At 45.2% G+C, this 24944-nt stretch overlaps 1 protein-coding gene across 1 annotated transcript in view; it reads left to right on the top strand.

The window, feature by feature from the left end:
- SNTG2 (syntrophin gamma 2) overlaps positions 1-23210 on the top strand; it is a 597901-nt gene extending 574691 nt beyond the window's left edge. Inside the window, exon 17 of the mRNA XM_090031379.1 lies at positions 22946-23210. Coding sequence (XP_089887505.1) covers positions 22946-23077 — 132 coding nt within the window. The 3' untranslated portion in view covers positions 23078-23210. The remainder of the gene's footprint in view (positions 1-22945) is intronic.
- The last annotated feature ends 1734 nt before the right edge of the window (positions 23211-24944 follow it).

Below are 24944 nucleotides of genomic sequence, written 5' to 3'. Positions count from 1 at the left end.
CAGATGGCAGCTCCTTCACGGAGCCATTGCCACAGGCATGTATGTGGCAAGCTTCATGGACAACCCTGTCTCCTGCCTTTTCTGTGGGCAGAGGGAAACCCTGGCGCACATGACCCTTGAGTGTCCCAGGCTGCAGCCCTTCCACCTCCACCTCCAGAACTTCCTCCTGAGGTTCTGGTTGAACTTCACTTTCCAACTTTTTGTTTTTGGTCACCCCATCTGCAGCTCCACCAAATCCTGGGACCTCCTGGTCAATCTCCTCCTAGCCCTGGCCAAGTGGGTCCTGTATTTGACCAGGAAAGAGGCTCTGACGAGGAAGGTGCCCTAAGACTGTGGGGCTGCTTTTCTCTCACTTGTCCATGCATGTTTCTGGGCAGAGCATCAGTGAGCGGCATCCACTGGCTCCTTGGATGCCTTTAAAGACATGTGGGTATAGACTGGGGGGCTCTGCTTGGTGTCCCCTCTGGATAACTTGTTTTCATATTTTGAAACTTGATCACCCCATGTCACTCCTACCTTTTCTTCCTTACTTGTCCAACCAACAAAAAAATCTAACCTCCTGATCACTCCCACTCTTGGCTCCTGCCCACCCCCCCATTGCTCCCCTGCCTGCTCCCCCACCTAGCTCCAAAAAATGGGGACCGGAGTGGGGGCTGGGGCTGGGTGGCCCCTCCCATGGTTCCCTCCCTACCTCCTTCAGCCTCCCAACCCCTTACTTACTTGGCATGAAGCCAGGTCCAGGTCCCTGCAACCTGCACTGCTGCCTGCCCTTCATGGTCAGGGAGGGTGCTTCAGCACTGGGGCAAGGGTCAGCCTTAGAGATGCTCTGCCTTGCTACCACAGCAACTCTGTGGAGGATTACGCATCTGGTTGTTTCAGGATGCTCTTGCTTTTTTCCCCTCAAGGTATTTTTTGGCCCCTGGGTATCCAGGGTTCTAATTTTGCCCCCATGCTGCAAATTTGCAGTGCAAGGAACATTTTTTTTGTTCCTGCATGCACGTCTTGCAGCATTTCAAAAGGGTTTGAGATGCTCCAAAAGCACATGCACACTCATCTGGACATGCCTATGGAGTCAAAAGGATATAAGAAGTGCCTTAATGCTTATAGCATTCCTTTGCAAGGAAGAAGACCTAGATTCTGGTCCTTACTCCTAGAGTTTCTTACATAGTTTACATTAGTGAGTGATTGACTAAAAAACAGAAATAACCCTGGGAATGAAACCAGAATCCAGCTTTCCCCACTCCAATTGGAATGTAATTTCTAAGCCTCAGAGAGGCTTAGCAAGAAGGAGCATACTCATGCTCCTTCTTGCTTGCTCTGTGTTACTGTGCTTGGTGCCTTATTATGAATCACTACTCATAGACATTTTAAATGTACATGTTGACTATAGAAGACAAAGTAGAGGTATACCTTATAGAGTAACTGAATCAGAGATGCATAAGCTTTCATGAACCATGAGCTGTGGAGATTTTTTTTTCAACCAGCTTTATTTATCTTATACCTTGGTACTCTCCAAAGTACTCAATACCATCTGGCTAAATACTCATAATTAGTAAACCACTCATCCTTTACTGATGGCTTATCAGAATGGATCCTGTGTTTAAATATTGGGTACATAGTTAAGTAGGGAAGGCAATAGATATGAGTTCAGGAAATTTGCTGAGTGATGACAGGTAAGTCAACTGATAATTAACTTTCTCCATTTTTTAACATGCAAACAGCTCTCATAAAGATGTCTTATTTTATGAGCATCTTTGTAATGGTTGTAGAAAGCCTTGAAATTATCACATGGAAGGTGCTTTATAAGTACAAAATATGTGCATTTATATATGTGTGTATACAGTATAGAAGTTGATAGAACAGATTGAAAGTCCATTGTGTCATATGAAGGACAGTGTGTTAGTAAATTGTAAATCTTTGTAGGCTCCAGAATTATGGTTGTTTACATCAGAAAATACCAGTGAAACTCCAACATGTATTTTTCATATAATACATGACTGAGTTTACAGTAGCAAAAGAAGAAAACAGATTTTAAAGGAACAGATGGTGCTCTAAAGGAAGTAAAGCCAACAATGAAAACCCAAAATATCATCATATAATGAAAGTTTAATTTATCTTGAGTAAATGATGTAGTACACATCAGATGAATCTTTGAACACATTACAATGTTCATTTATCAGCAAACAGCATAGTTAATGTTACATAACAGTTTGTCTGATTACCCCTAATTTCATGTTTTTATCTTTCTCAACAATTTTTACTTGTGAAATATTCCATTTTTGCTGTAGGCCAATGTAATTTTTTTTTCGGGGGGCAGGGGGGATTCCTGTAAAATTTGAGGCTCCTCCTTGTTTTTAAAGTATATTTGAATTCTAGACACAGATAAATGCACTATTTCACATTTTTAAATATTGCTATATTTTTAAACTAATAACTGAAAAAGCTTTTAAAATTGGCATGTAAATAGGACTCATTAATTGGCCTGTCTATAACTACTTCTGAAGGCAAAATACTTATATTAAATCATAAAACTAAAGGCTGAATGATAATGAAATTATGAACAATGGAAAATTACTTTTTTATACATGCAGTAGAGAATAATTTAAGTTGAAATATTTTTAAAAATTTGGATAGAGAATCACATATGCATGCATTAGTTAGGGGAGGGGCGCTTACATTGTATGCTTTTAGTACTCAGCTATTTTAGTGACGTAGTCAGTTCCTACGTCCAAGACATGTAGAACTATCATAATGTTGCAAAAGTTTCACACAGCAATCGTGGCTTCCCTTGCTTACGTCTCTCCTATTAATCTACCCTTTGTCAAATTCAAAATGAGTTCCAAATAGTAAGTCACATAATAGATAAGTGGCTGCATACACACATTCAAAACATCCAAGACAATTTGCCTAGGTTTGTTTTCCTGAGAGAAAAACTGACCTGTACAGTCAGTTCTGTGTACACGTCTGTGCCCTGCACAGAAGTCCTCTGGCCTTTCTCCTCCCCCATGCCATGTTTGAGCCCAGCTAAGACTGGGCAAAAAAGGCGCTTGTATGCTTCTCTGAACTCAAGTGTTGCAGTGTGATTTGGGCAGGGAACAGCCAAGAGAAGAACATGCCTCCTAAGTGCTTCATCACTTGGCTTTTCCAGCCCAGACTACACAAGGGGCATGTTCTGCTCCCTGCCTGGTTGGGACTGACATGCTCACCCTCCCCACTGTGGGACAGGGCAGGAGGAAAAGCTGAGCACATTGGGACTGCAGAGGTCAGTTTTGAGTCTGCTTCCTGTACAGAAATTCTGTCTCCTGAGAGATGCTCTGGGGAGCCATTTCACTCAAGTTTTTACCAAGTTATTTTTCTCCTCAAGCGGCCACTCTTACTCTGAGAGAAAAATTACAGACTTCTGTAAACTCATGGTTTCTCCACAGAGAGCAGGGACTCTCCCTGGAGAAACTGAATGTCTGTCTAAACCCAATAAAAAAATGTTCTAAGGAATATGTAGTTACATTATTAAATCAAGAAGGTAAGCAAAGCATGGATGACTCAAAAAAAGGCTGTAATGGTCACTGCCTGTTTTTCTGTTTTTGTCTCCCCCTTCCTCCTTCACAACTCACAAGTAAAATAAAGAAGGAATTGGAAAAAATACAACAATTGGAAAGAAGGTTAAAAACATTTAGACAAACTGGACATGTTGGAGTCTGCACAGCTTGATGAAATTTATCCTAGAGCTCTTTCAAACTAGCTGAAGCATTGATGATTACCTTTTAAAATTCATAGCAAGCAGGGGAGTTCCCAAAGGACTATAGACTTCTAAACATAATACCTGTCATAGGAAGAAGAAAATGAGTAATTGGGGAATTATTTACAAGTCAGTCTAAACTCAATACCCAGAAAGGTACTAAAACAAATTATTAAACAATCAATTTGTAAGCACCCAGAGTATAATAAGGTGATAAGAAACAGCAGATATGGATTTTTAAGGAACAAATCACATCAAAACAATCTAATTTCTGTCTTTGACAGTGTAATTAGTCTAGAGAATGGGAGGGAAGCAGCAGATGCGATCTATCTTGACTAGATAAATTTAATATATGCTGGATAACTGGTTGAAAACATACTCAAAAATTAATCATCATTACTTTCTTCTCAAACTGAAAGGATATGTCAAATGGCATCTTAAAAGCATGTGTCCAAGGTCTTGTGCTAATTATTAGGCGCATCTCCACGAGATGCTTTACTTAGTAGAGCTAATTACTGCACAGTATGCATCTGCGACTAACACATGCAGATACTTACTGTGCAGTAATAAGCTCTAATCTTGAGTAAATTTGCTACCTGCAAATGCAAGTAACAAATTTACTTGAGATTACTTGCTGCACAGTAATACACAGTAACACACATGTAGATACCTGACTGGGAGCATCTACGCTCCTGGTCAGCCAAACAGCAGGGGATGGGAGATTGCTCCCTGCTCCTAAGAGCTGCCTGCTGCTGGGGCAGGGAAATCCTTATCTCCTAGTGTCAGCTTTGCAGATATGGGGCCCAGGCTGGGAGATCCTTATGTCTCAGCCTGAACCTTGTGGTCATAGGACCTGGGCTGGGAGATCTTTATTTGGGAGAAGAATCTCCTGGCTCTGGCCTCATGATCACTGAGCTGTCACTGGGAGAATACGTATCTCCCAGTCTATGCCCGGTGACCATGGGACTTGGGCTGGGAGAGGAGGATTTCCCAATGCTGGCCTTGCAATCACAGAGCTGGCACTAAGAGATAAGGATCTGCCAGCCCAAGCCTAGCAACCATGGACATAATGCTGGGAGATAAGAATCTCCCAGCACAGGCTCTCTGACCATGAGACACAGGCTGGCAGAGAAGAATCTCCCAGCCCAAGCTTCATGATCACTAGGAGCTGCCAGGGCAGGGGGACATTGTCCCCACCTGGGCTCCAGTGGTGAAGCCCACCCTGGCAGTAGGCAGCTCCTGCAGGCAGTGAGCAATGTTTGAGTCCTGGCCCCCGGGCTCACATCCAGGGGGAACCTAGAGCTCCCCCTGGCTGCTGCAGGGGCCTGTTGCAGGGCCATGGGGAGCAGGAGCAGTCTGCTGCTAGAAGCAGAAAATCTGTTCTCATATCCCTGTGTGTAGATATGTGCCCAGGAGAGTAGAGTAAACTGCTCCCAGATTATTTGCATGTGTAGACACACCCTGTATTCTTGTTTAAAACTTGGAAGTTGGGGAATAGAGTAGATTTTTATAAAATTTTCAGATAACACCAAACCAGGAAGAGGTTCAAGCAGTTTTTAGGACAGGATTATGATTCAAAATTATCTTCATAAATTGGACAAATCGCTGAGATTAATAAGATTACATTTAGTCAAGGGAAAATTACTGCCCTTAAAAAAAAGAAATGAATGCTCCAAAAATGGGAAATAACTAGCTGTAAAGCTGTACTGCAGAAAAGAATCTGAATATTATATGGAGTACAGAGAGAACTGGAGTCAGTGGCTATGTCTACATGAGACACTGAGTGTGCAGTAGGTCATTACTGCTGCGCGGTAGCATCACATGGCATGAAGCATGATGTGACGCTACTGCACAGAAATAACAAACTGCTGCACAGGAGTAAGGAGCCACTGCACAGTCAGCATCACCAAGAAATCATGCATGGATGCTACTGCTCAGTAACTCTCATTACTGTGAAGTCATTTGGTACTTGTGTGTGCAAGTGTATACACAAGTACTAAATGACTGCACAGTGTCTCATGTAGAGGCAGCCAGTGTATGCTATTGCAAAAAAAAATTATATATTCTACCCTATATAAAGAGTAGCATCATGTGTAAGACACACAAGGTAATTGATCCATTTTCTTCAGCATCGGTAAAACCTTGGCTGAGGTATTGCATTCAGTTTTGGCCCCGGTACTTTACAAAAACTGTAGACAAATTGGAGAGAATCCTTGTGAGAGAAACGAAACTCAAAATAGGTTTAGATAATCTGATCTATTAATAATGACATATTGAAAACAATGGGCTTAAGTCTGGGAAAAAAAAGACTGTGGGAGGATATACAGATAATTTTCAATATATGAAATTATGACAGTAGTGATCAGTTGTTCCCCATCTCCACTGGGAGCAGAACAAGTAATCCACTTATTATTTGTAGCAAGGGAAATTTTAACCATGTAAGAGGCAATGTTATCCCACTATAAGTATTGGAACATCTTAGCTGAGGAAGATGTGAACAATTTAGTATCATTAGCCTATTCTTAAATCATTGGAAGTTTTAAGAATGCGCTAGACAAATGTCTGTCAATGGTGGGATAGTCATCTTGCCTGAGTATAGGTGTCTGGACCTTTTGAGTTCCCTCCCAGTTATGCATTGTTATACACTTAAGCAATCCTCATTAGCTCTTAGAGTTGTGTATTCCCTAGGGGTGCACCAATAGAGATTTTTAGGGCCAATACCAATAGCCAATTTTTAAGGAGGCATATTGGCCAATACAAATCTAATTTCTGATACCAGCCCGGCGGGTTGAAGAGCAGTGTACATCTGGTAAGTCTGTTGTGGTGGAAGGGGAGGGAATAGGCATGCGAGGGCAGATCAAGGCCCCCCACAGTGAGGGAGGGAGTGGGACTGGGACACGGGCTGGGGCAAGAGCTGCCCAGCCAAGGCAGGATGGGTGTGGGACAGAGCTGCAGATTGTATGGGGGGCACAGGGAAAGGAGGGGGGTGGCTCCTGCCACTGCACACTGCTCTTCTGGGAGCCGCTTGTTCGGCAGCTCATCCAGTGCTTGCCTACTTGTCTGGCGGCTCCTGCTGCTGCTGATCCCACTACTTGCCCAGAAGGGCATGGAGGGGCATGTGCCCCTGGATCTGCATGGGGCAGGGTGGGACAGGGTAGGTGAGGCCAGGGTTGCACTGGTCTGTGCTCAGGGTGGGCAGTGGCAGTGATAGGAAGGTGGGCTATGGGAGCTATGGCAAATTTTGGGGGTGCTGCATTTCCCCCCCACACCCCTGCTCCTAGTGCCACCACTAATAACCCTAAGCACAGAGCCTAGCACAGCTCCAACCCTGCCCAGATCTGGGATAACAAGCCCCCCCCCCCGCCCATGCTTTCCTGGAGGAAGAGCAGGAGCAGCAATGGAAGCTGCCAGATGAGCAAGTGAGTGCCAGATGAGCTGCTAAATGAGTGACTCCTGGATGAGCAGTGTGCAGTGGTGGGAGCCACCTCCCTCTCCCTGTGCCCCCTGGATGAGTTGTGGCTCTGTCCCATGCCTGCTCCACCCCAGCTGGGCAGCGCTTTCCCCAGCCCCTGTCCCAGCCCCAGCTCCACTCCATTCTTCACTGCAGGGGGCGTGTATTTGCCCTTCCACACCCCTGCTCTTCCCCCCCCCCCTTCCACCACAACAGATTTACCAGCTGGACACTGCTTTTCAAGCTGCTGGGCTCTGCTCCTTGCTGCTTATGTGCTGTGCTGTGGCTGCACATGCATAGGGCATTTATCAGCCAAATTATTGGCCATATCTGGCTGATTTTTGAGACAGACAATTGTCTTTATAATGTTGCTGATCCAATATCAGACTGATGTATCTATGCACCTCTAGTATTCCATTTAGTAGCAGGAGCACATAAGAAGTTTATTATCATGCTACTTCCCCTAAGGTTCAGATCAGGCAATAGAGACTCACGGTTTTAGGTCCATAAGACTACATTATTTAATTACAGGTGTATGGTTATGCACATGATACACACACAAAAACCCGAAGTTCTGGGGTTTAGACACTTAAGTGTTCCTGAGGATCTGGGCCAGAGAAATCGACATCAAAAGTTGGCTCAATTTTTACCTCTAGAGTGCTCTAGAATTCAGAGTACTTGGTAATACATTTCATTGTATTTCAAAAACAGAGCTTATTGAGTTCAGGTGCAGCTAATGCTTAGCATTCTCCAACTCAGACCTTAGCCTTTTAAGTCCAGGACCTGATACTGAAGCCGGGGACAGGGAGGGAGGAGGGGAGTGAATAACCACCTGTGAAATGCTGGTTTAAGTGTCTTGTGTAGTATCATGTTGGAATGCTGTGGCAAAAGTAAGGCTAGAATCCAGTTCTCCAGTGCAGTATTGAACCTTACCACATGCACACCTTCCAACTTCTAAAACAAATTAAGTCGGGGCTTATAGACAATATATTCCTTCACTGTGAAACCCCCCATAATCCATATAGCAGGACCATTCTGTCATCCCATGGCATCATTTTATTTATCAGTGGCTGAACCTACACAAGATGCTGACTGCAGAGTTATACTGTGCAGTCATTCAGTATTTGTTTAAACAAGTACTGAATGACTGTGCAGTACTAAATGACTGTGCGGTAACCTGCATTATTGCACAGTAATGCAGACAGAATACTTTTTTGTAGTGTTGGGTCATGGTTTCTGTAGTAGTCTTGGGCTCCTGTGCAGACAGCGCCTTGTGTAGATGCAGCCAATAAGGTTGGAACTTTTAGATCTACCACATATTTCTATTTAATTTAATAGCAGAACTGGCAGACATACTGTGTTGTTGTCCTTTAAGTGAACCAGCACTGTAGAACAATGAGAAATTTTTCTAGGGGAAAAAGAGGGTCATTCCAAAGATACAGGCTTACAGAAGAGGAATGAAGAGAACTGAGACTGTGAGGTTCTGTTACAAGTGGATTAGTGAGTGTTTGATTAGTCGCATGTTATTCCATCCATTCTTCCAAGAACGGTCACTTCTTTCCATCCTCTTCAACCTGTCTGACACTTGTCTCCTTCCCAGCCCTGGCTACTTCCATGTGATGAAGAGTGGGGAGGACCTGTGAGGGGAAAATGTGTGTCTCTGTGTCTGCCTGTGTGCATGTGTCTGTGGGTGCCTGTCAGCATGTGTCTGTGTCCATGTGCAGAGAGTGAGAGTAGAGTGTGTCCACCTGTGTCCATCCGTGCCTGTGTGTATGCATATGTGTGTGTGTGTATGTTCAGCTGTAGTAGAGGTGGGGAGCAGGGAGAAGAGTCAGACATCTGCCCCCCAGCCTGGTGGGATCCACCCAGCCTACCCTACCAGCACGAGGAAGGGAAGAGGCCCCTCTTCTCCCCCACCCCTGCAGCCCAGCTCCCAAGGGGGGGTGGCTCCAATTTTGAGCTTGCCTAGGGCCCCAGTACACTTTAATCTGCCTCTGCCCCACAGCCACTAGCAATAAAATCTTGTAAAGAAAAGTGTCAGGAAACCTTAAAACTCAGCATTACAACATTTGTGTGCATAAATAGTTTGGAAGATTAAATCTTTATTGATTAAACATAACATTTTCAGAAGTTTTGATAGTTTAATGTGCCTCATCTTTGGAGCACATATCTGAGATACCTTCATTCTGATTTTTAATTGTATTGCATATCCAGACATAAAACTAATCCTAACTAATATTTTTCTTATGTTTCATTTAGAAAAAAATAATTTGAAGTTCTTTGACTCCTTCCTAAAAATGAGGTGGGAGTGGGAAGTCACTGTTTCTCCCTTATGTAAACCAGAAAAGGGGTGGGGGAAGCAAAAGAAAAAACTTTGAAAAGAAATAACACTTCTCTTCTTGAAGAAAATTGATAACTACCTTTCAGAACATAATTAATGGTCTAAATACTGATGTGGACTTAGACAGAAAGATATTTTAGAAAATATTAATATTAATAAGTATGAATTGAACTTGTTTGGTTGTGTCTAGCAATCTCGGGAGCCACTTTCCAAATTATGGTCCAGTGCTACCTTAGCTCCTACCCACACAGATGCAGCGGGGAACAGTTCCTCCAGCCCAGGGCTGAGCTGGCACCAAGCCTCTGTACACATGGGGGGATCCCCATGACTCAGCAGGGGGTTCTCCCACTCTGGGTAGGGTCCCCTGATCTCTGCTTCTGGTGCAGAGAGGGAATTCCCCACTCCCACCCATCAGCATGGTCCAGCACTGACTTGCTTAGCCCTGCACTGGCTTATACCCCTTAGTATGCAGAGGGAGATCAGTTCCTCCAGCCTGGGGCTGAGTTGGCAGTGGACTGCACCAAGAGGTGGGAGGAGGGAATTCTCCATTTTACCCCCAGCAGGGCTTTGGGAACCCTACCTGGGGTGGGGGAACCCCCTGTTGAGGCATGGGCTCATGCAGGGCACCAGCCTGCAGATCCCCCCCGCACAACCCTGCACCTGCACCTGTGGTGATAGGGCTAAGCCAGTGCTAGACCACGCTGATGGTGGGAGGTGGGAATTTACCCTCTGCACCAGCATCATGGCTTAGGCAACCCTGACCAGGGTGGGGGAACCCTCTGTTGAGGCATATGGGCTGATGCTGGGTTCCAGCTTGACCCTGGGCTGGAGGGATTTGCCCCTCTGCAGTGGTGGCAGGGGAATCCCTGCTGAGATGTGGGGAGCGCCCCCCCCCATATGCTGGCTGGGCACTGGGCTGGGGGGTGTTCTCATCCTGTGGAAGGTGGGACAGCAGGAAGTTGGGGGCTGTGGGCTGAACAGTCAATTAGCAGGGACTCTCAGGTTCGTGAATGTGCTCTAGTGTCACTCACCCTCTCCCCAGCGTGTGGCCTGGGACTTCGGAGGCATCTAGCTACCTTTCCGGATTCAAAAGTGAACATCAGTTCTTTTCATTATTAAGTCTCTGCAGCTTAGAGAAACCTGTGCATATTAAATCAATTCAGCCTCAGGCTTTTTTGACTGTCTGTACTTACTCCTAGTGGTTAGTAGCCAAAACAGCTTGTGTTGTTTGTTCTCATTTTTGATAAGCTCCTATATCTGAACACAATGGTGTTCTCTTGGAGACTTTGGGGAAAATCAGTGATATAAATATAACACTAAAAGCTCTCAATTTTGTGGCACCATTTGTATGACTTTGCCAACACACAATTGCATGAAATGACAAACACACTTTGGTAGAATAAGCCATTCACATTTTGAAGAACAATTATGTAGATCAAAGATGTCAAACTTAAGTGCATCCTTTGGCCAGATTTGGACCATGCAGTTCCTTGTAACTAATTCCAGACCAAGAGTTAGAGAGAGAAGTGCAGCAGCAGCATTAAGGTGAGCAGCAGTATTAGTATCAAAATGAGTAGTGCCTGGGGAGGGGAGGGGAGGGGTTTAGAACAGCTGTCTCCCCTCCCTTGCCAAGATATGTACCAACCTGGGTTCTGAAGTAGGGAATTGAGAGATGAAAGGAATGAAATAGCTTTTGCAGGCCATAAGTTTGACACCCCTGCTATAAGTGGAACTGTTTTTCCTAATACTGCATTATAACTATTGTTTCTAATTCCAATACATTTGCTAAAATTTAGATTAAGGCTGTCACAAAGTAGATATGGAGCTGTGGGAATTTATCTCAGTGTGTTGCCTTCCAAACTGACTAGACCAGAAACATGGACTAATTTAATTATTTTTTCTTAAATGATACACAGAAATAACATACTACAATACAAGCTGTTTTACAATAGCACATCTGTACTTTCAGCAATAAGTAATGGATATTGAGAATCAGCAATAATTCTGACCTTGGAAAAATATGCAGGGTACAGTCATATTGTTTATACAAATCATACATAAACACTCCCCACCACTCCATGGCTTCCAGGAACCCTAATGGCGGTGCAGGGTGGGGCAAGGCAAGATGGGACAGGAGAGCACAGAGGCACATGGCCTGGCTCCAGCCTCCATAGGCAGGGGCTCGATGAGCCATGCTTGCACCCTGGTGACTGCTGGGCTGGGCAGAAGCAGCCCTGCCTACCTGCCTGGCAGCACATGATGGCTGGAGCCAGAGCCATCAGGGCCTGAGCATGGCTCTCCTAGGGCCCTCTGCATGGTGCCAGGTGGCCAGGTCTGCTTCTTCCCAGCTGGGAGATGCAGTCCAGCCCTGCAGGTCCTGGGCACTGCCCACCACTAGAGACTGGGGACGAAGTGCAGCTTGCCCAGGGTCTGTGGAGCCAGACTGCATCTCCCAGGCACTGTGAGAGATGCTGGGTAGAGACAGCAGCACCCACTCACCTGCCCAGCATTTCATGGCAGGCCCTGAGTGAGCTGTGCTCAGGCCCCTGCTTCTGCTGGCAGGTGGCACAGGTGACAGCTCCAACTCTGGCCTCTGCTGGGTGGGTGGGTCTACTTCTGCCCAGCATTCCCCTGTGGTGTGAGAGCATGTGACCCAGTGGCTGAAGTGTTGTACTCAGAGGGTGGTGGTGGATGGGTCATATTTGACCTGGGGAGAAGTGGGCAGCAGAGTCCCCCAGGGCTCAGTCCTTGGGCCCACGCTGTTCAATTTCTTTATCAGCGATTTGGATGATGGGCTGAAAAGCAACCTGTTTAAATTTGCTGATAATACCAAAATTTGGGGTGAGGCGAGCATGCTAGTAGGGAGGGAAAGACTGTGGCAAGACCTGGATCGGTTGCAGGGGTGGGCTAACAAAAGCAGGATGCGTTTCAATACTGACAAGTGCACAGTGCTGCACTTGGGCAGTAGTAACCAGCAGTGCACTTATAAGATAGCAAACTCCCTTCTTGAGAGCATGGAGGCAGAAAGGGATCTTGAAGTCATTACTGACTCCAAGATGAACATGGGCTGACAATGCGAGGTCACAGTTGGCAGGGCTTAACCGGACCTTGTCGTGCATCCACAGGTGCATCTCAAGTAGGGCCAAGGAGGTGATCCTCCCCCTCTACACGACACTGGTCAGGCCACAGCTGGAGTACTGTGTCTAGTTCTGTGCGCCCCACTTCAGGAGGGATGTGGACAGCATTGAGAGGGTCCAGAGGAGGGCCACTCGCATGATCTGGTGACAACAGGGCAGACCCTACAAGGAGAGACTGCGGGACCTGAACCTGTTCAGCCTTCACAAGAGAAGGCTGAGGGGGACCTGGTGACCATCTATAAACTCACTAGGGGGACCAGAAGGGTTTGGGAGAGATCTTGTTTCCCCTAGAGCCCCCTGGCAAAGCAAGGAATAATGGCCACAAGTTGTTGGAGAGTAGTTTTAGGTTAGACATCTGTAAGAACTACTTCACAGATAGGGCGGCTAGGATCTGGAACCAACTTCCACGGGAAGTGGTGCTGGCTCCTACCCTGGGGGTCTTTAAGAAGAGGCTTGATGCCTACCTGGCTGGAGTCATTTGAGTCCAGTTTTTCTCCTGCCCAGGCGGGGGGTTGGACTTGAAGATCTACAAGGTCCCTTCCAACCCTACTTTTATGATTCTATGATTATAAAAGCACCAAACAATGCAAATTAATAGCAGAGTGTCCAGGCTTAAGTCTGAATTTGCCGGTATTTGTGCATTTGTTATAAGGCATCTATTTATGGTTTAATGGCATCTCTGTGGACAGAAGGCAGGGCTTTAACCAGAAATACAGTGATTTACAACTGTGTATAAGTTAGCACAGGACTGGGCAATATACAGCTTGCAGGTTGGATCCGGCCCACGATACCCCTAAAAAATTTAGGAAAGTAATATTTATCTGCCTCTCAGCCTGTCAGAGACGACAGGACTCATGGGAAACTGGCAAGACCCAGCAGCCAGGTCCACCCAGCCCTGCCTGTCAGGCCCTCCCCACCCCTGATCCCCCCACTCAGAAGCCTAGCAGAGCCTTTGGGCCTGGGATCCTGAGTCTATTGCTGTGCCAGAGTGAAATTCAAGTAAGAGTAGGGAGGCAGGGACGGGCTGCAGAAATTGCCCCAGTCCTCAAGGCCAGGCTGGTTCCTGCTGAGTCCTGTGGTCCAGCCATGCAGCTGAGAGCCACATGGTGCAGGAGCAACTGGTGGTTAGACAAGGACGTGGTGAAAGCAGTGGGGGGGGGAGTGGCAGTAAGTGGGTGCACGGAGCACAGTGGCAGCTGGGTGGGAGCACAGGGCCCATGCTAGTTTCCTGGGGCCAGGAGAAGGAGGGGCAGGCTATGTGTGTGTGCATGCATCTGTGCTGTGAGGGAGGGAGAGCAATGAGGGAGGGACAGAGTGCATGTATGCAATGAAGGAGAGAGGGACTGTGCATATGTGTATAATGAGGGAGGGAGGGACAGAATGTGTGTGTGTGTGTGTGTGTTCATAGGGCAAGTCCCACATGCATACCCCACCATATACATGCTCCCACACCCCCTCACACACCCTAGCCACTCTCAAACACCCCCCCACGCACAGCCCCACACAAACTCCCTACCCACCCACACCCCACATATCCACACTGCTAATCTTTCAGGCTCTAGATTTCAAGCTTGCTCTCCATGTGAGCCTGAAAAGGCCATGATGAAGTGCAAATCTCTGTGCACATTGCATCTTTAAGAGAGATAAGCATCTACCTCTTGGTAAAAATAATTTATTCAGACCAATATGGCTACAGCCTGTATCCCTGAAACATAGAAGATATCAAATTTCAGCTATTTTTAAAATGAAACCATCAGAATTTCACAAGAAGGAAGCAAATTCACCACCTTGGAACCTGAAAGCTGACACCCTGGCTCCTGCCTATATTGTTCCAGCTCAATCTGCATATTCACGGAGCTCAAAGTACTTCAGCACAAGAGAAGTTCCTTCCCAGGAGAGCATCCATGACACCATCCTCCTGTGATATATCATAACCACAAGAAAACATAATTCAACATCCTACTTGAACCCAGACAACATTGAGTTAAATATACTGTTCTAACTTTTATCTGATTTACACAAAATGAACTATTCCAATCAGGAGATCTTACAACATCTTCATCTGTCCTGTGAAATATGAATTTTCATTTCCACCTAAGAGAAATTTTGTACCCTTTGCATTCTCCTACACTTGAGGAAGAGTATATGCACCCAAAAGCTTGCAAAACAACACCTTTTTTTTGCAGCTATCTAGTTGGTCTAATAAAAGATATAACTTCTGCCCCAAATTCTGATTCCTTTTTCATGAAAGATTTTTAACACACTGTCAGATACCCATGCACAGGTGGCCTCCTTTAAATATGCATGTCCCATTCCCCTGGCTGAACCATGTCCAAAACTGTAACAATATACATAAACAGTATAACATGAACTTTACAGTGATAACAATAACATGTAAATACATAAAACATTTATGACATGCTGTGAACCCCAAAACATAACAGGGTTAGTAACAGAGTTATGTATTATGTACTTAAGTAGTCCCACTTGCTTCAGTGGGACTGCAGGCCTTACCTGCAGTGCAGCAGAGACTGAGCCTAGAGACCCCCCCACCTAGCCCAGTGGGACAGGGATCAGCTACCCAGGGACAACCTGCAGGGGCTAACTGGGGAATAGCTCCCCAAAGTAATACCCGAACCACACAGGCTCACTGGGGATGCCTGTGGACCCAGGGACTTGCCAGCAGGCAGCTCATAGGGAACACAGGCCTTGTGGGAGCAAAAGAGCAACCATCCTGAGATGAAGCCAGACCTGTCCCAGTGCCACTATGGGAAGGGTCTGCCTGGAACAGACATATTACCAAGAAGTCCAAGGCCCAATAGCAAGACAAGAGGGGCATGTAAGGCACAGAGTAACTCACACAAAGACAGGGGAAAAGCTCAGGGTAGTGAGGCACAAGACCCCTTCCTAGTCACCAAGCTGCACCTTTTTGAGCTCACCTTATCTGTTTAGTTGCCCTTTTTTTTATGTTCCTGCATAAATGTAAGCAAGGGCCGTAAGCATTCAAGCCTTAGAACAAATCCCAATGGGGTGGCCCATTTAGCAAACACTTATGACATCCTAACAAGAATGGCAATAACACCAGAGCAGAAAGGGGTAGGGTGTATGGAAGAAGGAGCTCCACAGAAAACGCACCACTACGGTCACACATGGCCTGTAGAAAACAACTGGATCACCTCCAGGCAAATAAAGGATTATCTTTGGAACATCAAGTTATGGCAGGTGAGAGGGTCAGGTGTGACATAGCCCAGGGGTGCAGGGCATGCCTGTGACTTTCAGGCAGCAATTCTGGGTGTGGTCCTGTCACAGTGGTGCATTTGCTGGGGAGTAAGAGCAGCCAACCACTCATCTGACTCCAGACAAGGCAGCCCTGGAAGGGACCACAAGGCCTGAAGAGAGTTGTCAGCAGACCCAGAGTTGGAAGGGACTTCAGGATATTATCTAGTCTAATCCCCTGCTCAAAGCAGAACCATCCCCAACTAGATCATTCCAGCAAGGGTTTTGTTAAGCCAGGCTTTAAAAACTTTGAAGGATGGAGATTCCACCACCTGTTCCAATGCTTCACCACCCTCCTGCAGAGAAAGTTTTTCCTAATGTCCAACCTAAACCTCACTTGCTGCAACTTGAGATCATTACCCCTTTTTCTGTCATCTGTCATCACTGAGAACAGTCTATCTCCATCCTCTTTGGAACTGACCTTCAGGTAGTTAAGGATGGCTATCAAATCCCGTCTAAGTTTTCTCTTCTGCAGACTAAATATACTCACTTCCCTCAGGGTCCCTCAGAAGTTATGTGCCCCTGCCCCCAAACCATTTTCATTGCCCTCCACTGGATCTCCTCCAAATTGTCCACATTTTTTTCTATAGTGGGGGAGCCCAAAACTGGACACAGTACTCCAGATGTGGCTTCTCCAGTGCAGAAAAGAGCAGAATAATTACTTCCCTCAATCTGCTGGCAACACTTCTACTAATGCAACTACTTGCAACTACTTGCTAGGGAGGCCATTCACATTAGAAACTGATGCTTCACCTAAGGTGGCTGCATTTAGCAAAAACTGAAAATGCATGGGTCACTTGGTGGGCCGTACCCCTACAACACTATCTGGGCAAGTGGAATGTGGTAGCTTGTTGTGTTGTCCTGTCAACACAACAAAGAGTGGATACCAGGTGATCAGGGGCAGCAGACTCATCAGGATCACAGCCTCAGGCCCAAGGAAGGTGAGGGAGCCAAAAACAACCTGAGCTCCAAGCTAAGGGGTGGGGTATGTGAAAGCCCCATGGCTGACTCACCTGCCCATGGCAGCACAGCTGGCCATATCACATGTGTGGAAGCTGGCACTGCACCAACTGGAAGTGCGCTCCTGTTTGGCCCAGAGCCTCTGGGCAACAGGCCAAAAGTACATCAGAAGCAGAGCCGGGGGGAGCATCAGCCAAGAGACCAGAAGCAGGCCCAGCCATTCCCACCCCCACCAAAGCACCCAGGGAAGAGCCAGACACTCTCCCCACTGTGGAGGAAGCCAAGGAGGCATTGGACATGTGTCCCAAACATGGCAGGTAGCTGCATCCCTCTCAGCAGAGACTTATGGGGAAGCCATGGGTATGGTGCTCACTGAGAGCACCATAGAGATGCTGCCAGCAGGCTCCTCAGCAGGCAGAACTAAGCCAGGCCCCACCTGGAGCACAGCAGGGGCTGAACATGTACCCAGAGACCTCCTCCTGAGGACCGTAGCCGAGAGGGGCAGGGAACAGGTGCCCAAGGGAAACCCACAGGGGGTAACTGGGGAAGAATGCTAGGAAATCTGGTCGTCACACCAGACGACAAAGCTAACCTATTTAACAATTTCTTTGCCTCCATTTTCCTGAGCATGGACCAGATCAGCCCCCCTACCAGGACCCTTGCAGTTCCCAGGGGAGACGCACTTAGGCCTAGGGTCAGTGAGGATCTAGTCAGGGAACTTCTGGAGGGACTGGTCATATTTAAATCAGCTGGTCCTGACGATCTCCACCCCAGAGTGCTGGGGGAATTAGAAAAGGTATCCTGCAGGAATCCTGCATGGGTTTATGAGTACTCGTGGTGCTCTAGTGTGGTGCCAGAGGACTGGAAAAAGGTCAATGTGGTTTCCATTTTCAAAAAAGGGAGGAAGGAGGACCCAGGAAACTATAGGCCAGTTAGTCTTACCTCGATCCTGGGTAAGCTTTTTGAGAGAATTATCCTGGCGCATGTCCATGAGGGGCCAGCAGGGGAGATTATGCTTAGGGGCAACCAACATGGGTTCATTAGAGGCAGGTCCTGTCAGACCAACCTGGTGGCCTTCTATGACCAGGTCACAAAATCCTTAGATGCAGGGGTAGCAGTGGACGTAGTCTCTCTCGACTTTAAGAAGGCCTTCAACACTGTCTCTCACTCCATTCTCAATACAAAACTAGGGGACTGTGACATCAATACCTACACAGCCAAATGCTAACTGGCTGGAGGGCCACACCCAGAGAGTGGTGATGGATGGGTCATTTTCGACCTGGAGGGATGTGGACAGTGGGGTTCTGCAGGGCTCGGTCCTTGAGTCTGCACTGTTCAGCATCTTCATCAGTGACCAGGACAAGGGGTTAAAAAGCACCCTGTTCAAATTCACAGACAACACTAAGATGTGGGGGGGACATGGGCACGCTAGAAGGGAGGAATAGGTTGCAATCAGACCTAGACAGGTTACAGGAGTGGGCAGCTGAAAACAGGGTGAGGTTCAACACTGACAAGTGCAAGGTGCTGCACCTGAGGAAGAACCAGCAGCATACCTACAGGCTGAGGAACTCCCGTCTCATCATGCAGAGGCAGAAAAGGATCTTGGAATCATTACTGATGCCAAGATGAACATGGGTCGGCAGTGTGGGGAGGCAGTCAGGAAGGCCAACCGTACCTTGTCACGCATCCACAGATGCATCTCGAACAGTTCCAAGGAGGTGATCCTCCCCCTCTATACACTGGTCAGGGCTTGGAATACTGTGTCCAATTCTGGGCGCTGCACTTCAGGAAGGATGTGGACAATGTGGAGAGGGTCCAGAGGAGGCCACTCACATGATCAGGGGGCAGCAGGGCAGGCCCTATGAGGAGAGGCTCAGGGACCTGAACCTGTTCAGCCTCCACAAGAGAAGGCTGAGAGGGGGATCTAGTGGCCTGTTACAAGCTAGTTAGAGGGGACCAGCAGGCATTGGGGGAGTCCCTGTTCTCCTGAGCACTGCCAGGAGTGACTAGAAATAATGGTCACAAGCTGGCAGAGGGTAGATTCAGACTAGACATCAGGAGGTGCTACTTCACTGTCAGGGCAACTAGGTTCTGGAATCAACTTCCAAGCAAAATACTGCTGGCTCCTACCCTGGGGGTCTTTAAGAGGAGGCTAGACGAACACCTTGCTGGGGTCATAGGGGGTCAGACTTGACGATCTTTTCAGGTCCCTTCTGACCCAGCAACTATGAAATGATGAAACTCTCTGAAGCAGTACCCAAATCACACGGGCTCATCAGGGATGCCTGCAGACCAGGGACTTACCAGCAGGGGAGGAAGCATGGGTGTCATGGGGGCACAAAAGTGGCCACCCCAAGCTGAAGCCAGACCTGGTCTGGTCCCAGCATGGAGAGGCAGTATTGCCAAGAGGCCCAAGGGGCTCAATAGCAAAACAAGGGACATTCAAAGCCCAAAGTAACACACACCCCAAGAAGGGGTGTAGCTGAGGCAGTGAGGGACCAGTGCCCTGCCTGGCCATCAAGCTGAACATTTTTGAGTTCATCCTATCTGTTTAGTTGCCCTTCTTTTATGTTCCTGCATCAACATGAGCAGGGCCAGGCCCATGAGTATCCAAGCGTAGCCCTGTGGGTTGGCCCAGGTGGCAAACACCTACAACGTTCCAAAAAAAATGGCAAAAACACCGGAGTAGAAAGGAGTGGGGTGTACGGGAGAAGAAGCCCCACTGAAGATGCACCATTGTGGTCACATCTGGCCTGCAGGGAACAACTGGATCCCCTCCAGGCAAGTACAGGGTCATCTTTAGACCATCAAATTGTGATGGGTGAGAGGGGCATGTGTTATGTGGCCCAGAGGTGCAGAGCATGCCCATGGTATTGGGGAAGCAGTGCTGAACATGAGTCTATCACAAAGCCCTTTGTCCATTTTAAACATCCTCCAAGGCTTGTGACTTTGACTGGGGGGTGTCAGAGCTTGCTGGCTAGAGGGTCTTGCTCCTTTGTTCAGGGTCAGATTGATCATTATACTCGGGGGCAGTAAGGAATTTTATCTCATGGTCATATTGGTATGGACTGTTGTACTTCTTGCCTTCCTCAATAATGGGGGCCATTGCCCTCTGCCCAGGACCTCTTAGGTGTATATTGACATTTTTTTAGAAGCAAGACATTAGCTGCCATGGTTTGCCTACTTTATCTGTAGCAGGTTAGGGTGTTAGGTCTGTGTAGTGTCAGGGTTGAAGTCTTATGCAGAGTTTAGATTATGGTTTGTATGGGATGGTTTGGATAGGGATGATCCTGTCTCAGGCAGGGGATTTGATTAGATGGCCTCTGGAGGTTCTGTCCAGCCCTATTTTTATGTGACTATTGGTTCTAGCACCCTGGAACAGGGTCAGTCTCATTTATGGATGGATTCAATGTAATGTTCATTAAGCACCAGTGACTGAATTAGAGACATTGCCTGCCTTCCTACAGATACGTAAGCCACTAAGGATTTTTTTCATTCTCTTATATTCATAATTTTTATTTAAAATAATATAAACATGTCTAACATTTTCACAATAGTATAAACAAATGACAACTGGTCTTTATGTATAGTATGCCATTTTTCCAAAGTGTAAGAGGTTTACAAATGCAAACATCTGACTGCCTGCCAAGGAAATCAACATACATGCCTAAACCAAAAAAAATGGAGCTACTGAAAAAGAAAACCTAAAAGACATATAAGTGAGTAAAGTGGTTAATTAGAAGAGAATTAGATGTACAATAGTATAGAAAGTGGGAAAATTAAACATTACAAGTAAGATGAAACATAAAACTGCACCACCTGACTTAAGAAGGTAGGGAGAAAACATGATCGAAAAAGTACCTTTAAAGACCCCATAGTCCTCCATTTTTTGCAGTAGCCTAATAATACTGTACAGTAGCTTACTGCACTGTTAGTGTCTCATGTTAATGCATCCACTGTTTTCTAAAATTAGATGAGATGTAAAACCAATATTTTGATTATTACTGGCTATTAAAAATTCTGTAGTACTCTTAATTATTTATAGACAAAGACAAGTTCAGTATGCTACTCTTCCAGTGTATTTCCTTATCTACATTTTTTGACAGTCCAAGGGGATATGATATTCTTTGTTCATTTTATAAACTGTGGTGTGTAGTGCTGTTGTGCTTCAGTGAGAACATCTACATGTGAAATTAGCGCAATGCCATACACTCTGGTACAGTTCACACTGGAGTTTATTGCTCCCAGGCTCAGCATTTACACAATGCACCCAGGACCACAGCACATTGAGCCAGGGCGGCACAGGCCCAGCTGGCAGGGGGCCTGAGGGGTCAGCCTGCCAGCCCAGATCTGCTCTGCCCCAGCTCAATATGCTGTGGAGGGGCTGTCTGGGGTATGAGGGTACTACTGTGCAGGGCTAGCCACAGGCAACCCCGTACTGTAGTGCCATCAGCCCTAGACAGCCCCGATTACTGTCTACACATGCCTTGTGGCAGAACAGGTAACTCCACTCTAGGATAGTACTTGTATTGGACCATTTTAACCTATGGTAGAGTGAATTAGTTTACTCTGGCCTAATAGCTCCACATGTGTAGATGGAGATGCTTTACTGTGGAGCTAATTTGGCAACTGCAGTAAGTATCTTGTATAGATACTCCCAGTAATGGGTGAAGTAGTTTTAGGTGTAATACATAAACAAATCTTGAATCTGAAAAGCTCAAAAGATTCTGTATAAATGCAAAATCATAATCTGTATCACTGACTTTAATACCCAAATCTATCTTCATTTTCAGAAAGCTCTGCCTGGCAATCTTGGGCCTGATCCTGCAGCCCTTACTCATGTGAGTAATCCTTACATACATGAGTATTTCCATTGACTTCAATAGGACTGCTTGGGTGAGTAAGGACTGTTCGTGTGACTAAGGGTTGCAGAATCGAGTCCCAGCATAATTGGGAGTTTAAGAAATTTGTTTTTAGTCCATGAAAATGTTAGAGAAAATTTCTGTCACTCAGAAAAATAGCCATGTTTAGCAATGTATGTTCTCAAATGACAATGGTCTGATGATTTCTTTTTTTCCAGTACCGTGACCTTGAGTTCTAGGTACTTGATTTGAGGAATTTAATTTAAGAGATATCATCAAAATATTTCTATACAAAGCAAACAATGAGTGTTTTGATTTGTATCAAACTAAAGACACACAATGGCCCTGGATAACCTACTGTGTACCCAACATATTGAATAAATAAATGTCCTGTTAACACAGAATGTCTTTCCCACCTGAAAAAGCCATTCTCATTGTATATTTTAAGTGTACATTTTATAGTATCCTGTACCCTTTAAATTGACTATTATTCCATCGGAATGGTGGTATTCCTTCACCAGAATATCACCCCGTTTCTGGTTGGTATTGGCTGGGGAATTAAGTGATGTAATTTGGCATGAAAAGGAAAGTACTAGCTACTCAAATAGGAGGGGATTTGAGAGCTGATTAAAAGCAAAGTAACTGACTTTTTCACTGAGCTGAGGTATATGAATTTGTGCTCAATCATTTTTTAAACAAGCAGTATTCCCTGCACATCTTCCCAAATGTAAACACATTCAAAATTCGGGATGACAACAGTTATGAATTATGGAGAAAATACTATATAGCCTTCTTTCCATGGCAATTTAGATTGTTAATGCTGAATTCATTCAAAAAAGTGTGTTAGTTTATAGCCATGTTTTCATAACAATCAGTTTCATCTGTTGTTCCTTTATCAGTACAAACTGAGTAGCCTGTATTTGCTTTCCAAAGCATAAGAATGAAAGTAAATTGTCATAATTTAAGATATTGCTAATAAAGCAGGTAAGGAAACTTCTCTTTTAATAATATTACTTTTAGTCTTACGGTCCTTCATAATGTTCCAGTTTTCATTTAAAGAACACTGCTATTGCTGTTGTATCTTCTTCTCTTTGCTTAAAATGTCAGACCCAGTATAACTTACCATTTTCCTTTTCCTTTCTTTCCTTTCCCTTCCCTTTCCTTTCCGACTTTCTCTTTTAGGAACTTGAATTTCAGGATCTGACTGCAGTTTTACATTGTATTCACTCGTTTATAGCAGCAAAGGTGGCATCAGTGGATCCAGTATTTATAGACAGCCAGAGTATTGCAAGAAAATATATGTACAGTAACTGAAATCAATCTCCATGTTGTGATTATGGCAAATAAATTATTTTCTTAAAGAAATTAGCTATTTCCTTCACAATATTGCAATTCTGTGTGATTTTATAAGGAGTTTATTGTTGTGCTACCAATAAATATTACTGGTTTCACATTTTGTTCATGAGTTAACAAACAATTTGAACTGAGCCAGTTTGTTATATTTAGCATTATTCTAAAATTGAAATAAAATATTTCCAGTGTTATTCTGAGCTCCTCAAAATCACACTGTCATGCATGCATTACATAAAATGCAGATCAGGGCTTTCAAATTGCTTGTCTAAAATTGGGCTCTTGAATCCACATGATGTTTAAAAAGTAATGGGCACACAGAAAAGTCCAACAGACTTCACTTTAGAACACAGTGCAAATTTTCAGAAGTTCTTAAGTCTGTGAGCAGGTATACTTTAATCCATTTTAAAAGGGTGGGAGGACTTGACACTCAGAAGCATGTATCAGTCAGTTATATTTGTCCACAATTGTATAAGTTACCCAAAATGCTGAAAGTTTAACCCTTTATCCTACTTCATTAAGTTACAAACCAGACAGATACAAATGTTATGTCAGAATGTCTACTCATTCATATACCACGTACCCTTGGATAAAACTGTCTTACCTGCCTCAGCACAGGCTCACCATGCCTGAATGCTGGCCTCAAGGAGTAGAGTCTACTTAGCATCACTGCCACCCTGCTTGCTGCTCAGCCAAAACCTCACAGTTTAACCCTCTTGAAGTTGCTGCTGAATTGGCAGCAACTTTTTGTGAAATATTAAGCTGAACGACCAACTGCCACCAGTTTGGCAATGGCTGCAAGCGAGTCATTTTCTTTAGCTGAGAGCTGTAGGGGACAAGAATGTGACACTGAGAAGTGTATTCTGCCTCTGCTTCATGCAGGAGGGAGCCACCCACAGCATCCCCAGCAGCCATTCCAGCATCTCCATGCCATTGTTTCAACATAGAAATCAATTTTTAGCCTTAAGAAATGTACACAAATCAGTTTCTGCAGTTAAGACATGCACCTCAATGGCTAACTTTTGTTAATGTGTGTTTGGTATGCAAGTAAATACAATATATCTGTTCAATGTAATACTCACCAAACTCTTACTGTCCAATACCAAAGTTAGTTGCCTAATTCCTATGAAAGCTAGTGCAGGTTGGGCATCTATTTTGGTTTGCTGTAACCGAGTATCTTCTACCAAGCCAGTAGCCACAGCCTGCAAAGCACTGAATACTAGCCTTAATCCAGAAAAGTAGTTTAGCAAATGCTTAATTGTAAGCATGTGAATGTTATCATAGCTTAAAGTTCAGCATGTATTTAGGTGCTTTGCAGACTAAACAAAGACCATTTCAAACCTTGTAGGATCAAGCCATGAATTGGATGAAGAGCCTAACTTTAGGCACTCCTTTTTAAAGTTTTGGTCATGGATTTTCCCCATCCATTGATAAAAATACTCATTGCTCATTCATGTACTCATCATTAATAATATTCATATGTCTCCAGCCCTTGGTCGTAACTCTTTGCTCAGCTTCTTTAATAATTATTTTGTTTGGAGAGGAATGGTATCAAATATAGGGCAGGTGCAATGTTCCATAAAAAAAAATTCTTTCCCATCTGCTCACTTCCTCAGTGTTTTCTAAATATCAAATTCTGACCTCATACACTCACACACAAATTTAGTTTCCAGCAGTAGGGTCCCTTTGATTCAGGAAAAAATACAGAACTTGTTGGGACATGTTCCTAATCTACATCTGTACAGAATTTTGCTTCTGGACTCATTTGCCTGAATACACAGTTTAGAAATGATGAGCATTTTCATCTCAGGGCCCATTCACACCAAACAAC

This window comes from Crocodylus siamensis, chromosome 1 (assembly GCF_052110815.1).
Source record: "Crocodylus siamensis isolate JL-2025a chromosome 1, ASM5211081v1, whole genome shotgun sequence".
NCBI lineage: Eukaryota > Metazoa > Chordata > Crocodylia > Crocodylidae > Crocodylus > Crocodylus siamensis.
Note: the sequence above shows the minus strand (reverse complement) of the source record. Positions and strands in the feature narration are given on the sequence as shown.